This window comes from Pelodiscus sinensis, chromosome 3 (assembly GCF_049634645.1).
Source record: "Pelodiscus sinensis isolate JC-2024 chromosome 3, ASM4963464v1, whole genome shotgun sequence".
In the NCBI taxonomy this organism is placed as follows: domain Eukaryota; kingdom Metazoa; phylum Chordata; order Testudines; family Trionychidae; genus Pelodiscus; species Pelodiscus sinensis.
This window is the reverse complement of record NC_134713.1, coordinates 106,466,881-106,482,509: the sequence shown is the minus strand read 5'-3', so window position 1 is coordinate 106,482,509 and position 15,629 is coordinate 106,466,881. Positions and strand designations below refer to the sequence as shown.

At 48.5% G+C, this 15,629-nt stretch overlaps 1 protein-coding gene across 4 annotated transcripts in view; it reads right to left on the bottom strand.

The window, feature by feature from the left end:
- The window catches only part of PCMT1 (protein-L-isoaspartate (D-aspartate) O-methyltransferase), a 61,605-nt gene extending 46,610 nt beyond the window's left edge, over positions 1–14,995 (bottom strand). Inside the window, exon 1 of one of the 4 annotated variants that reach the window (XR_012902720.1) lies at positions 14,758–14,993. Coding sequence is in view for 3 of the 4 variants with exons in the window: in XM_075924424.1 (XP_075780539.1) it covers positions 14,758–14,989 (232 nt within the window). In the remaining variant the exon portion in view is untranslated. Of the gene's footprint in view, positions 1–13,787; positions 14,269–14,757 lie in introns of those variants that run through there. The other 3 variants (XM_075924424.1, XM_075924425.1, XM_075924426.1) reach the window with 3 other exon arrangements.
- Between the last annotated feature and the right edge of the window lie 634 nt (positions 14,996–15,629).

The following is a 15,629-nucleotide window of genomic DNA, read 5'->3' as shown; positions in this document are numbered from 1 at the left end:
AAGCAGTATTGAAGAAGAAAAAAAAAGGGGGGGGTTCCTACTAAAGTAAAATGTTTAGGAAACCCTGGTCTAACCAGCTTTCTGTCTGTCTTACAGTCCATTTATCCAATCCATATTCCTGGCAAGAATATTGCGGGTGACCGTATCAAAAGCTTTGCTAAAGCTGGCACTGAGGGTTTTGGGAGGACCAGAAACAACTTATTTGAATATTCATCATTTTATTAATGAATATGCAAATATGCAAATGAACATTACCAGTCCTTCAAAAGTTCGTGAATGGATTTACTGGTCCCCGTGTCAAAAAGTTTGGGAACCCCTGATTCAGAGGGAGCAGCATGGATGGGGGGCAGCTCCCCAAGAAACTGGTGCATGTGGGGAGCCGGCTTTTAAGCCAGCTCCTCGCACATAGCAGACGCCTTCATATAACCATGACTATTAACTGATGAACCCAGGCTCGTCAGGTAACCGTGGACATTTAACAGGCAGAGGTGTAATGGGAGGGAGGGGCAGGGGAAAGCCTGGAATCAGCTCCCCCCAGCACCAGCTCCCCCCTCGCTGCCTATCTCTGATAGAGGCAGCAGGGAGAGGAAAGTAGAAGCGACTAGACGAGTTCCTACTCGCCTACCTGATAAGCATATGCTTATCAGGTACAGGGCTGGATGGAGGCATGGGCAAGCCGGCCAGCTGCCCAGGACGCCAACTGATGGGGGGTGCCTGATAGCAGCTGTAAGGGGCACGCAGCGTCCCTTACAGCTGCCATCAGGCGCCACGCGCCCGGCTCCCGCAGCACCGGCCTGCCCACATCCCCACGGCACTGGCCAGCAATGCCCTTTCCCCCATTGCTGCGGGGTCCTACACGGCCTGGCATGCGCACCAGCAGCAACAGCCGGGCCGGACTGGGCCGCGCTTGCACAGTGCGCCCTAGGGGCGGGCATGGGCTGCACGTCAGCAGCTGTAGCCGGGCCGCACATGCGCCATGGGGGCGGGCCTGCGCATCTTCGAGGGGTGGGTCCGCTCCCCACGGGCGGGCTCACGCATGCATCATGCACCCGGGGGCGGTGCCGCGCGCCTGTGCCCAGGACGCCAGAATACCTCAGGCCGGCCCTGATCAGGTAGCCAACTAGTTGCATACATCCTTAGACCACAGGCCCTGTGTTTGATGGCCTCCTAGCTGTGCAGCCCTCCCCAATGCCAATATGTCCGTCACAAGGATTAAGATGGGCTGGAAGTTACTGAAAGGGACTCCCTGGCACACTGTAGCTGGTCTAACCATTGATGGAGAGACAGTACTTACGCTCCCATAAGAAGTTCTATAAAGTCCAGCCTTTCATGTTGGGGTAAACGGAGGTAGATCAAAGCTAGGCATGTTTGGAGCCTTCTATGTCTGGTGTGCTTGACCAAGCTGTCATGTGGCTGAAAAGTGCCATACTATCCCTTACCATTGTAATCAGATGTAGCATGAGGCTTTGAATGATGCCTACTATGGCCCGAAATCACATCTCTTGAAGGAATGCTTTGGCTTGTGCCGAGTCCAACACTGCCTCTATGAACTCTATTCTCCGAGTCAAAGATAGAGTGGACCTGCACACATTGAAGAGAAATCCCAGTCTCTGAAATGTGGATTTGGCTAGTTAGACATGAAAATCCACCTTCTCTCTGAAATGGCCTTGTATTACCCATTTGTCTAGGTAGGAGAATATCTGCACACACCCGTCCCACCAAGCCACTGGATCTGAAGGAAAGCTACCACCACAAACATACACTTGCTAAATACCCGAGGTGCAGTGGATAGGCCAAACTAGGAAACTGTGAACTTGTAACATTCCCTGTTGATAACAAAACACAGGAAGCGTCTGTGCTGAGGAAGAATGAATATATGTATCTTTCATGTTGAGAGCAGCGTAGCAGTCCTCCTGGATCCAGGGAAGGGATAACTGTGCTCAGGAAGACCATGCCAAACTTCAGCTTTTGCATGACTATGTTGAGTCTGCATAGGTCAGGCCCATGCAAAATACAGCCCGCAGGCAGAATCTGGCCCACCAAGCCTCTGGATCTGACCCGCGGAGGCAGCGGAGAGCCCCAGGCAGGCTCCCCACCTTGCTCCGCACGCCGTGCAGAAACATGGCTGCAGGGCTCCATTTCTGTTTTAAAACTGGGGGGGGGGGGAGGGGAATTTTAGCAGCTGCCCACCCCCAGCACATTCCCATCAATAGGAACTGCTTGTTAGAATAACAGGCAGCTAAGAAGAATCACGTCCTCTCTCCTGGGCTCAGTTATTCATCCAGCACATGGCCAGGCAAGCAAGCTGGCTGGGAAGCATTTTAAGCTCATCAGACAGGCTAGTTTGGCAGCTGACAAGTAAGTCTCTTGGCCAGAGCCTGCTTCTGGCACGCCAGCCCTTTCCTGCCACAACTCTTTGCCTTCCCCCACCCTCCACTCCACATATCCAAACCCTCTGTTCCCCTCTTACAACCATACCCCCTCCTAGATCTGGCACCTCAATCTCCTGCCCCACATCACAATCCCCTCCTACCTTAGGTCACATCCCAAACCCTTGCACTCCAGTCCCCTGCCCTAGGTCACAACCGCCTGCTTCATCCCAATTCCCTCCCAGATTCCAGTCTCCCTCCTGCACCCCAGTCCCTTACCCCACACTCCCTTCTGCACCCAATTTCCATTCTAGACCCCTCATCTTCATTAATATCATGAAAGAGTGTGGCCCTCGACCACTTTCTAAAATCTTGGGAGTGGCCCCCCATCAAAAGTTATTGCCCACCCCTGGCACAGGTCCAAAATAGGTGTGAGACTACCCTTTGCCTTGGGGATTAGGAAATAGTAGAATTCCTTGCTTCTTTGCTCTTAAGGAATCACCACCATTGCCCCTACATTGAGGGGCAATTGCACCCCCTGAATAAGGAGTTGCTCAGGAGAAGGGCTCCTGAAGTAGGATGGGGAAAGGGATGAAAGAGACAGAGGGAAAAAGCAAAAATTGAGAGAATAGCCTACTTTTACCATGCAAACAACCAAGCAGTCTGATGTTATTTGGGACCACACACAGCTGAAGCAGGATAGACAGTTCAGGATAGTCAGAGGAGGATCTGACATTAGAGGTGTACCTGCCACAAACCCTTGTTCAGGTCCAGAGAGAGGGCTGCCTTTGTCCTAACTGGGAGTATGGCAGTTTCTGTATGGTAGCAGAGGTCAAGGACATGGCAGGTAAGATCGTTTATATTGAGGCTGGGTCTTAAAATTGTTTTCTCTGATGAGTTAGAATAGGTTTCCAAGTGATTTCATAGTTGCACAGAGTCCTTCAAACTGTTAAGTCAATCTGGTCTGAACAAAGGCCTGTACCCGCAATTGGGAGGTCCTGCAATGTTGCTTCACCTCCAGGTGCAGGCCAGTGTTCCCTGTAAGCTGTGCACTTGTACAGCCGCTCAGGAGAGATTCAATGAAGATGATTAACAAAGTGTCCACAGCTAAGTTTATTTCTACGGGTGGATTCACACAAGCCACAGTGCACACAACTACATTTACATTATCAATCTGCACACGGATGGAAAAGATTAGAGTGAACATTGGTACATACCAGACAATTTTAACAATGCCACTCTTCTCTGGGCTATGCCTGACAAGTGTGTCTGGGCAGCTGAATTTACCACATCCACCAGAGCTTGAAGGGAGGTTCTTGCTACTGTTTTGCCTTCTTCAACAACAACCACAAATTTGACTTTGGAGTTTGATGGGATGAAATCTTTGAATTTCAACATAGAGGCCCACAAACTGACATTATTCCTGTAGAGAACAGGATGGTCTGATATTGCTATCCTTTGATATAGAGTATAACTATAAGGTTGAATAGACCTTTGTCCAAAAAGGTCTACTTTCTTGGATTTCTTCAACTTCTGAGTCCATCCCTGTTGTCTCCGCTTCCTTCCCCCCCTCCATTAGCGGAAGTGACCACCAATGAGCACAGGTGGGGATGTGAGAATCAGTACTTATATCCCTTTGAACGGCTAATGTATTTATGTTCTAGCCCCCTTGTGATAGGGAAGATGGATGTAGGGGTCTGCCAGAGCCTTTTAATGTTGCTCTGAATAGGTTTTTATCAGAGAGTTAGGGCTATCCTAAACAGAACCTCTGGTGTGAGAATGTCTATCATTCAGTCCTTAGGGTCAGTCAACTTAAAAGTCAGTTTGAATTTTACAGTTTGAAGTGTGAATTGAGTCTGATTCCAGGGAGTGCTAGCAGTTTCAGTTTCAGCTTCTGTGGCAGTTGGGACTGAGAGCCTGCCATTGTTCCCTTGATTGCCTCTGATTAGCCTCAGGCTCAGCCTTCCCCTGTGTGACTCAGAAGGGGGCAGGCCTGACCTAGGCAAGCAGGCTTTAAAAAGCCAGAGCAGTGCGACCAGGGGAGCGAAGCGGACAGGGGACTGCAGACAGGGGAGTTGAAGAGGGAGTGACTGATGGTGATGAAGACCCGTAGCGCTTGTGCCAGTACTTCTCCTGTCTCCTCCACCTGTGCCTGTACCCAGACAGAGAACCTGAGCATGGATGCCTCTACCCAGGTCCTGGTGTGGTCTTGCTGTATTTGTGGCTTGCAATTCCCACTGAGTGATCTCCAGGCTGGGGGAAACAACCGTTGTGAAAGGTGCCTGCTGGTGGAATCTCTCAGGCAGCAGGTGGGAGAGCTACAGGAGGAGGTGGCCAGGCTGAGGAGCATTCGAAGCCATGAGGAATTCCTGGACAGTATTCCTGTGGAGTCCACGGAGGTCACTGTCCTAGGATGTGGGACTGTTGACCAGCCACTTATGGAGGAGGCAGTAGTGCAGGGTGAGCACTGGCAGCTGGTTACTTCCGGCAGCAGGCAGTGTTCCACCCCTGCTCCTAACCCTCCCACTGTGTTGTTACATAACCGTTACTCTTTACTTTCAGCAGGAGACAAGGAGTCACCCCCCACAGTGGAGGAGACCAGGCCTTGCACCACCAAGGTTGAGCAGTCTCCTGCCACCACTGCGAGGAGGAAACGTAGAGTAGTGGTGGTTGGAGACTCTCTTCTGAGGGGAACGGAGGCACCCATCTGTCGCCCTGACAGCTCATCTCGAGAGGTATGCTGTCTGCCAGGGGCCCGTATCCGAGATGTTACGGAGGCATTGTCGAGGATTATCCGGCCCTCTGACTACTACCCCATGCTACTCATCCACGTGGGCACAAATGATACTGCCAGGTGTGACACTGAGCGGATCAAGTGTGACTACAGGGCTTTGGGAGTACAGGTGAAGGAGTTTGGAGCGCAGGTGGTATTCTCTTCTATCCTTCCTGTCAAAGGTAGGGGCCCGGGCAGAGAGAGGTGCATCCTGGAGGTGAATGCCTGGCTGCGACGATGGTGTCGCCAGGAGGGATTCGGCTTCCTTGATCACGGGGTGCTCTTCCAGGAAGGACTGCTTGGCGGAGATGGAGTTCACCTTTCCAGGAGCGGGAAGGCCTTGTTTGGACACAGACTGGCTAACCTTGTGAGGAGGGCTTTAAACTAGGTTTGTCGGGGGCAGGTGAGCAAAGCCCACAGGTAAGTGCTGAATGTGCGGGACTGGGAGATGGGTTGGAAATGGGGGGGACTACGGCCTATAATGGCAAGGAGAAAGGAGGGTCAGGGCACAACAGGGAGGCAAGATCAAATCAGTATCTTAGATGCCTATATACAAATGCGAGAAGTATGGGTAATAAGCAGGAAGAACTGGAATTGCTAACCAATAAATACAACTATGATATCATTGGTATTACAGAAACCTGGTGGGATGGGACGCATGATTGGAATATTGGTATGGAAGGGTACGGCTTGCTCAGGAAGGACAGACAGGGAAAAAAGGGAGGAGGGGTTGCCTTGTATATTAAAAATGTACACACTTGGACTGAAGTGGAGATGAACGTAGGAGATAGCTGTGTAGAGAGTCTCTGGGTTAAGCTAAAAGGGGTAAAAAACGAGGGTGATATCATGCTAGGAGTCTACTACAGGCCACCTAGCCAGGTGGAAGAGGTGGATGAGGCCTTTTTTAAACAATTAACAAAACTATCCAAAGCCCAAGATTTGGTGGTGATGGAGGACTTCAACTATCCAGACATATGTTGGGAAACTAACACAGCGAGGCACAGGCTATCCAATAAGTTTCTGGACTGCATTGGAGACAACTTTCTGTTTCAGAAGGTTGAAAAAGCTACCAGAGGAGAAGCTGTTCTGGATTTGGTTTTAACAAATAGGGAGGAACTAGTTGAGAACTTGAAAGTGGAAGACAGTATAGGGGACAGTGATCACGAAATAATAGAGTTCATGATCTTAAGGAAAGGTAGAAGGGAGACCACCACAATTGAGGTTATGGATTTCAGGAAGGCAGATTTTGATAAGCTCAGAGAACTTGTAGGTAAGGTCCCATGGGAAGCAAGACTGAAGGGAAAAACAACTGAGGAGAGTTGGAAGTATTTCAAAGGGACGTTGTTAAGGGCCCAAAAGCAAACAATTCCGTTGTGTAGGAAAGATAGAAAATATGGCAAAAGACCAGCTTGGCTTAACAAGGAGATCTTGCATGATCTCAAAATAAAAAAGGAGTCATATAAAAAATGGAAACTAGGACAACTAACAAAGGATGAATATAGGCAAGCAACACGGGAATGCAGGGGCAAGATTAGAAAGGCAAAGGCACAAAATGAGATCAAACTAGCTACAGGCATAAAGGGAAACAAGAAGACCTTTTATAAATACATTAAAAGCAAGAGGAAGACCAAGGACAGGGTAGGCCCACTGCTTAGCGAGGAGGGAGAAGCAGTAACAGGGAACTTGGAAATGGCAGAGATGCTCAATGACTTCTTTGTTTCGGTCTTCACCGAGAAGTCTGGAGGTGTGCCTAACGTAGTGAATACAAGCAGAGAGAGGGTAAGTTTAGAAGATAGGATACACAAAGAACAAGTTAAAAATCACTTAGGAAAGTTAGATGTCAGCAAGTCACCAGGTCCTGATGAAATGCATCCCAGGATACTCAAGGAGCTGATAGAGGAGGTATCTGAGCCTTTAGCTATGATCTTTGAAAAATCATGGCAGACAGGGGAGATTCCAGAAGACTGGAAAAGGGCAAATATTGTGCCCATCTATAAAAAGGGGAATAAGAACAACCCAGGAAATTATAGACCGGTCAGTTTAACGTCTGTCCCAGGGAAGATAATGGAGCAGGTAATTAAGGAAATCGTATGCAAACACTTGGAAAGTAATAAAGTGATAGGGAATAGCCAGCATGGGTTTGTGAAGAACAAGTCATGCCAAACTAATCTGATAGCTTTCTTTGAAAAGATAACGAGCCTTGTGGATAAGGGAGAAGCGGTGGATGTCATATACCTAGACTTTAGTAAGGCATTTGATACGGTCTCGCATGATATTCTTATTGATAAACTAGGCAAATATAACTTAGATAGGGCCACGATAAGGTGGGTGCATAATTGGCTGGATAACCGTAGTCAGAGAGTTGTTGTTAACGGTTCTAAATCCTGCTGGAAAGGGATAACAAGTGGAGTTCCTCAAGGGTCTGTTTTGGGACCTGTACTATTCAATATCTTCATCAATGATGTAGATATTGGGATAGAGAGTACTCTTATTAAGTTTGCAGATGATACCAAACTGGGTGGGGTTGCGACTTCTTTGGAGGATAGGGACATAATTCAAAATGACCTTAGCAAGTTAGAGAAATGGTCAGAGGTAAACAGGATGAGGTTTAATAAAGAGAAATGCAAAGTGCTCCACTTAGGAAGGAACAATCAGTTCCATACGTACAAGATGGGAAGCGACTGTCTAGGAAGGAGCATGGCGGAAAGGGATCTAGGGGTCATAGTGGACCACAAGTTGAATATGAGTCAACAGTGTGATGCTGTTGCAAAAAAAGCAAATATGATTCTAGGTTGTATCAACAGGTGTGTTGTAAGCAAAACTCGTGAAGTCATTCTGCCGCTCTATTCTGCACTAGTTAGGCCTCAGCTGGAGTACTGTGTCCAGTTCTGGGCGCCACATTTCAAGAAAGATGTGGAGAAATTGGAAAGGGTACAGAGAAGAGCGACAAGAATGATTAAAGGTTTAGAGAACATGACCTATGAAGCCAGGCTTCATGAACTGGGCTTGTTTAGTTTGGAAAAAAGAAGATTAAGGGGGGACATGATAGCGGTTTTCAAATATCTAAAAGGGTGTCACAAGGAGGAAGGCGAAAATTTGTTCCTCTTGGTTTCTGAGGACAGGACAAGGAGTAATGGGCTTAAAGTGCAGCAGGGGAGGTTTAGATTGGACATTAGGAAAAAATTCCTAACTGTCAGGGTGGTCAAATATTGGAATAAATTGCCAAGGGAGGTGGTGGAATCTCCCTCTCTGGAGATATTTAAGAACAGGTTAGATAGACATCTGTCAGGGATGGTGTAGACGGAGCTTGATCCTGCCTTGAGGGCGGGGGGCTGGACTCGATGACCTCTCGAGGTCCCTTCCAGTCCTATTATTCTATGATTCTATGATTCTATGAACTCCTCTTCCTACAGCCCCATATTGTGGGCAAGCCTGCAAAGGTGGTCTTGGTAGGACCTATGATCTATTGGAAGCAGAGCCCTGAAGGCAACGGGATGATCCTCTACGTGGAGCAAGGTTCTCTTGACCTTCGAACTTTCTGGTGTTCTGGGGTTCGCTATTGCCTGTGAGCTATCTGCTGTTGTGGCAGTGACCGTTTGGGTTGGCTACAGAGGATACCTCCATGACTGTGCAGGATGGTGCTGCCTCAGATCCCTTAAAGTCCCATCTTCCTGTGTGCGGGCCTCTGGGGAATGGCCTTTGGGTCTAATGGTACACCCAACACGTCCAAAAGGGCCACTGGGGCTCAGATTTCCATTGAGGTTGTCCAAGACACAAGCATCTCACTTCTGTGCCTGAGACAAAAGTGCTCACTGTGGTGAGAGAAAATGGATGCTGCCTCTGATCCCAATGATCTCAATCTGGATTTGGAAGACCACAGAGGTGCTGACCCCTGCTGAAGGGGTGAACAGTTGCACCAATGCTTAGTCCATGCTGGAGATACTGGCACCAATGCTTGGCCTGTGCCAGGGATACCAGCTGTAATTGGGAACATAACTGCAAGCAGGAGTGGCACCCAGGAGAATAGTGATGGACAGATGAGGGAGAACAGTGGAATCACTCTGGGAATCAAAATCAACAACTCTAGTCCCCGAGTATAGGGTGTTGAGTGCTTCTGCTGGGGATGAACTACTGTTGGCCAGAAAGGATGAAGTGCCCTGGTTGGTGAATAGACCTTCAGCTCCTTCTTCCTCCTATGCAGCACAGGTGAATGAAAGCAGTGCTGACAACTCTGTGGTCCGAGAATCCCTAGACTGCTTCTTCAGTGAAGTGTTGCACACAAATGTCGAGGTTCTCTGCACTGATTCACTCAGACCCAGAATTGGCGGTCAGTGAGCACTCCATTAAGATTTTATTTTGGTTTAACTTTTACTTTAATCTAAACCACTCATGTGGGTAACTCATTGGCACAGACTTGCTACAAATCTCATATGGCTTAAACCCCTGGCCACGAGGCATGTCCTGGAGCCAAGGGGAGGAAAGGGAAAAGGTAGAATCCAGTCCCTAACCAAAACAGCTATTCTAATAGAAACTTCAACAACTATGGAACTAGCTAACTAACAAGCTAAGGGAGAGCAAAGGGAGCATTTGCTAGGCAAGTCAAACACTGTTCCAATGACCATCACAGGCGGTAAGAATGAACTGAAATGGGGAAGAGTCAGCTGGGTAACATCAAGCACCACTGCAGGGAGCACCACAGCCAACTCAACGGGCACGGCTAAAGTAAACATTTTCCAATGATCAGGCATGCAGAACCCACACACCTGATTGGAATCAACATGAACAAGCACTTGAAGATGAAATTACACTTACTGTCCTTAAGTTGTCCAGAACTGATCTCTGCTCAAAGAGGAAATTGAGAAGAAAAACAATTGAAATTTTTTTTAATAATTGTTAAAAAGTGTATTTCTTAACTGGATTCAAACAATGAGGAAAAACAGCCTTCAATGAGCCTTTGAATATTCCAGCAAAAATTATTCTCATTTACTAGAGTTGAGAGCCTCTGGAAAAGTCAGTTTGTCCATGACCAACATTTTTGTTACATTTTAAAGAAAATCTTCCTCACATTTTAAGAAAAGTTACAGCAAGTTATGCATGAATTAATGACACCGTAATAACTTCACTGGGCAAAAATTACTGAAGGTTTGTAGTGCATTAGCAGGGGTCTGTGCAAAGTCCTTTGCTTCAATCCGTGAGCATCTTTAAGAGTACTGTTGTGCACCGAATATGAAACAGAAATCTGGAGCCCTCCTCATTCAGTCTGTACCGTCTAAAGTATTAAACTACTGGATAGGTCTACAAACCAGCTGGGAAGTGTGATTTGCATATGAAGCTAACCACCCATGTATGATCCTGCCCAACACCTTGGGTATATATTTGGAAAACCAGCCCAAACCACCATGATCACATTGCTGGTTTTAGTATGCTAGCTCAAGCAGAGCTAGCAAATGAATGTTTACCTGTGCTACAAATAACACCTGCAAGCTACTGTGAAGACACATATTCAGTGTGACAGACCTCAGAAGAAATTCTAGCCAGATTCAGTGTGCAAGAACACAAAGCAAAAATCTAAGGACTGATTTACTAAAATAAATGATTAATACCATTATGAAACAATGACAGTTCTATAGTTAAGGTTACAATTGAGCATACAAGCTCATAAGTGAATAAAATTACACAAATGTCATATTTACTCATGCTAACAGCATCTTCTAACATTTAACTCTAAAAAAGCAATTAAGAACTAACTCAGCTACTACACACTAGCCTGGCAGAATTTTTTTTCTCTTTTTATTTATCCTAGGATTATATACATACACAAACACACACAATTGACTCATAAAATATATTGTTTCATTTGTGTTTTGCCATTCTGTCCCTTAACAGATACGTGAGTACTGGTTACAAATTTATAAAAATAAAATAATACAATTTAAAAACATACAATGCACAGCTGATTTCCTTCCCAAATGTTGATTTTGAAGCAAAGTCTAGAACCCTTTCTTGCATGCAGGATGCACATTTTCCTGTACTGCAAATCAGAAAAATAAACCTAAGTGATTTCTATTAATAAAATGTGTATAATGGAATTAAACTCTACATGACTCTGCAGATTTTTAAATCTTTTTTTTTCTATGCTAGGTCAAAATATTAAGAATTATTTTAATTCTTATTCAGAATTTCCGACCCCAGACCTGAAGTTGGCTCCACTCTGATATCTGGAAGAGCACAGAAACACTTAAGTCAATGGCACAATCCTCACAGAAGATAATAGCTTTGAATAAATTAACAACTATATAATTCAGATTTTCTATAAATATATTTAACACCACTTAAATAGTGTCTTAATAAAAGCACTGAAAATAAAAGTACAATTTTAATTTCTTTACAGCATGTGTATTTTTATATTACTACTAGCAGGCTGTGCCCCCTGATCACTACCCTTGCCTAACCCCTTTCCCCCCACCCCCAGACGCATTCATTTCGCTGACAGAGCCTGTTGATGCTGACGACATCACTCTGTCACCCGGCAGGAACATTTTGTTGTCCAGCAAGAAAAACTTTTTTATATACAGGCAGTCCCCGACTTACGCGGATCCGACTTACGTTGGATCCGCACTTACGAACGGGGCTCTCTCGCCCCGGAGCTCGCAGGCAGCGGTCAGCCACCTCGACCTCCGGGGAGAGAAAAGCTGCTCCCGGTGCCCCTGGTCTGCTGGGGACCGTCTCCAGCAGACCAGGGGCACCGGGAGCAAAGCCGCAGCGGCGGCGGGTCCCGCACCAGAGCAAAGCCTCAAAGGCGCGGCACCCCGCCGCTGCGGCTTTGCTCCCTCTGTCCCTGGTCTTTTGGGGGGGGGGGCCGCAGGTAGTGTGCCCCCCCCCAGCAGACCAGGCTTTTGTTGTGGACCCTGGGGCAGAGCAGCTGGGGCGCTGCCAGTTGGTCCTGCACCACCGCTCTGGGCACTACTGGACCAACCTGGCAGCACCCCAGCTGCTCTGCCCCAGGCGTCCTGATTCAGCCGCTGCTGGTCAGTTTCAGCAGCGGCTGAATCAGGACGCCTGGGGCAGAGCAGATGGGGTGCTGCTGGGTTGGTCCAGTAGCGCCGAGGAGCAGCACTACTGGAGCAACCCAGCAGCACCCCAGCTGCTCTGCCCCAGGCGTCCCCAAGTCAGCCGCTGCTGAAACTGACCAGCGCTGACTACAGGAAGCCTGAGGTACAGTTGTTCTGCCCCGGGATTCCTGGAATCAGCAGCTGATCAGTTTCAGCAGCAGCTGACTTGGGGTTCTTAAGTTGAATCTGTATGTAAGTCAGAACTGGCGGTCAGTTTCAGCAGTGGCTGAATCTGGACGCCAGTTCCGACTTACATACAGATTCAACTTAAGAACAAACCTACAGTCCCTATCTTGTACGTAACCCGGGGACTGCCTGTATAGGAAGAGATTTAAACTTCTTCAAATCAGAAGTTTAAAAATTCATTTTAACTTTTTATGCTCTTTGACATTTTTGCATTTCTCTCATCTTAGACCAAGCAAAGCAATGAAAGCAATTTCACTTTCAGATTCTCAGAGCAGTAAACCCTAAAGAAGCATACATGTTTTTAAATTGTTTTAAGGCTTGAAAAAGTCCACATTTCTCTCTGAAAGCCTTCCCAGACAAGTGAGGAGCTTTATACAATCAGCACTTGAGGACCCAAAATTCATTTTAAAACATTTTAAGCAATTATTATTGAAGAGCGTCTTCCAAATGTTAATAAACTGAATGCTAGCTTCCTGCATCAGTGGAAGAGACAGCTCCAGTGCCTCGACAACTGGGTGCCTCATCTTCCTAATTCAGCTAGTTTCACAGGCTTTATCCAGAGTTCAGAAATCAGTATCAAACTGAAAATAATCACAGCATATGCTCTGCTGCAGCATGGGTAAGGTATGAGTGGATTTGGAAGGATTAGATTTTTATCAGTAAATGTCAGTTTGTGTATGGTAAAATGATGCTTACTAAAATCAGCAATAATAATTAAAGTTTCCAACGACGGAAACCAAGAGAAATACTGCTTGACAGCTTATTAGAGTTTGATTTAAGAATATTTACTTTGCATATTTTTTACTTTGGATTTTGCTTTAATGGTTACCAAACTAACCTTTTAAATCTAAACTTCTACTGTCATTAAATATTTATAGTCTGACAACCCCCATAATTTCCCATAACCGAATATTTACTTTTTTTAAAACTTCAATGTTTTTATCAAAGGTATTAGTTATCTATGAAAAATATAAATTCTGCCTAGCTGTGAACAATGACAAAGGTAAACACTGAGATACCCATAGGAAAAAGCTTTCAAATAAAGGAGCTAGGAAAGATTGCCAAAAAAAAAAAAACATTTCCTCCCCAAGAAACAAGTAGAGTGATTAAGAAACATCAACCCTTCCAGAACTCAGAATTGCAATTTGTGAGGTAAAAATACTGGAGGTAAACTATTAATGCAGTTCACAGAAAAGGTAAGTCCTTCTTGCAAGCTGCACCTTGCCTCCTCCAAATGTTATGGGGACACTGGGAGAAAAGAGATTATTTATCCTTCCAGCAGTGGGACGCTACAAATGATCCGACCAGCCAAAGACTAATATGAAAGATGGTGGAACTTAATCCTACCCCTCTCAATTTGGATCACACGCGCAAACCAGTCCTCGTTTCCCTCCGGGCTGCAGGCCATAGCAGAACACTGCTAGCTGTGGGCATCAGGCCCAAGCCGCACCCAACACAGAAACAGGGCAAGCCCTGGGAAAAGGGGGAGGGAAAACTGCACTTCAGCCGGGCTGTGGAAGGCGGGGTGACATCAGCCGCCACACAGCACTTTCCACAGGAGCCGGTAACCTGGACGAGCTTCTCCAGCCCGAGACACCAGCCGAGCCGAGCGCCCCGTGGGGAGGAAGGAGCTGGAGTCCTCCCAGCACGTTGCCCTGGATGTCACTTGCGCATCGCGGCCACCTCCCCCGCTTCTCCCCAGCCCGGCCCGTGCCCACGGGATTCCAGCAACGGCCGCTGCAAGCCACGCGCCAGAAAGCGGCCGGCGACACTGATACAAAGAGGCCGCGACACGCTCAAGTGCCGCCCCCCGCAACGGCCTCGGGCCGTTCAACGCTCCCAGCCGCGCTCACCAACGGCTCGCGCCGCCGGGGCTCGGTCGGGAGCCGCAGCCTCGCCGGGGCCGGGACCCCCGACCCGCTGTGGGCTCTCACCGGGCTCCCAGCCCCGGCCACGCGTCGCCCCACGCAAGGGGCGGAGAGGAGGGGACGCGGGGCAGGCGGGGTGACAACAGCCGCCGCACGGCAGCAGCTCGGGTCGAGCCTGAGCCACCGCCGCATCGCCAACAGCAGCGGCGGGCCCCCAGGGCGGGGCAGGTCCCTCCCTTCCCCCTTCAACACACAGACGCGGCTGCGGCCCCGCGCCCACAAGAGCCGGGTCCCTCGCCAGCGCGCCCCGCCCCGCCCGCTCAGTGACAGTTGGTCTCTTCCCAGCCCAGGAGGCAACGTGACGTGCTTGGGGCCGGTAACGGCCGAGGAGGGGGGTTCGAGCTGTACACGCCGCGGCCCCTCCCTCGCCTGGCCAGCCGCAGACTCACTGCGTAAGTTGTGGATGAGCTCGGAGTGGCTGGAGCCTCCCGACTTCCAGGCCATGGCCAGACACACTCTGCGGAGCAGGTACAGAGCCGCCTTCAGCGCCGCGACTGCGCACAAGAGCTTGCCTAGGAACGACACAACCTCTAGCGCCGACCCAGGCGCCGCCTCCTCTCCTCCAGCCGCGCGCCCGCCAGGGGGAGGGGCCGCGCGCCCACCGCCCCGCGCGCCCGACATTCTCAACGGCCGCCACCCGCTTGCTCTGCGCATGCGCACCCGTAGAAGGGCAAGGGAACGCCATGGGGAGGGGGTTGAATAGCTTCGCTGAGGGGGGCGTCGGGAGGAGGTGTCGCAGCGTTCTCGCTGCCTCGTGATTTTAGCTGCTGCTCACGTATTCACTGCACGGGAGGATGTGTGAGGCCTGCATAGGGAGAGGCTGGGACAGGCAGTCGGGGTTAGGGGGGAGCAGCGGGTACAACCCCACTCTTCACTCCAGCAAAGACTGGAGTGTTTGACATTTGGGGCTTTGTTCAGGCCAATCTGTTATACAGGCAAGGGCAGAGATGTGAAGTTTGAACCTAATGCCAGGCTCCTCCAGAATGTGCAGAAGTGCTGTGGTTCTGGGGCTGGCCCATAGTTATTAAATGGACTGTGACAGCGAAGGTGGAGTTTACAGCTTTTTCTGTGACTTCCATCCTGGCAGTAGATGAGTGACAAACATGATCATTTTCTGCAGTGTCCTTGAAAAAACCGGATAAAACTAAGTCTCGGTGGAGTCCAAGAATGCAAAAGTTATATATGCTTGTAGGTCAGTATTATATGTACCATGCCTAGGGGGCAAATGTGTACCTTGGGACATTATTGATTGCTGTGTAAT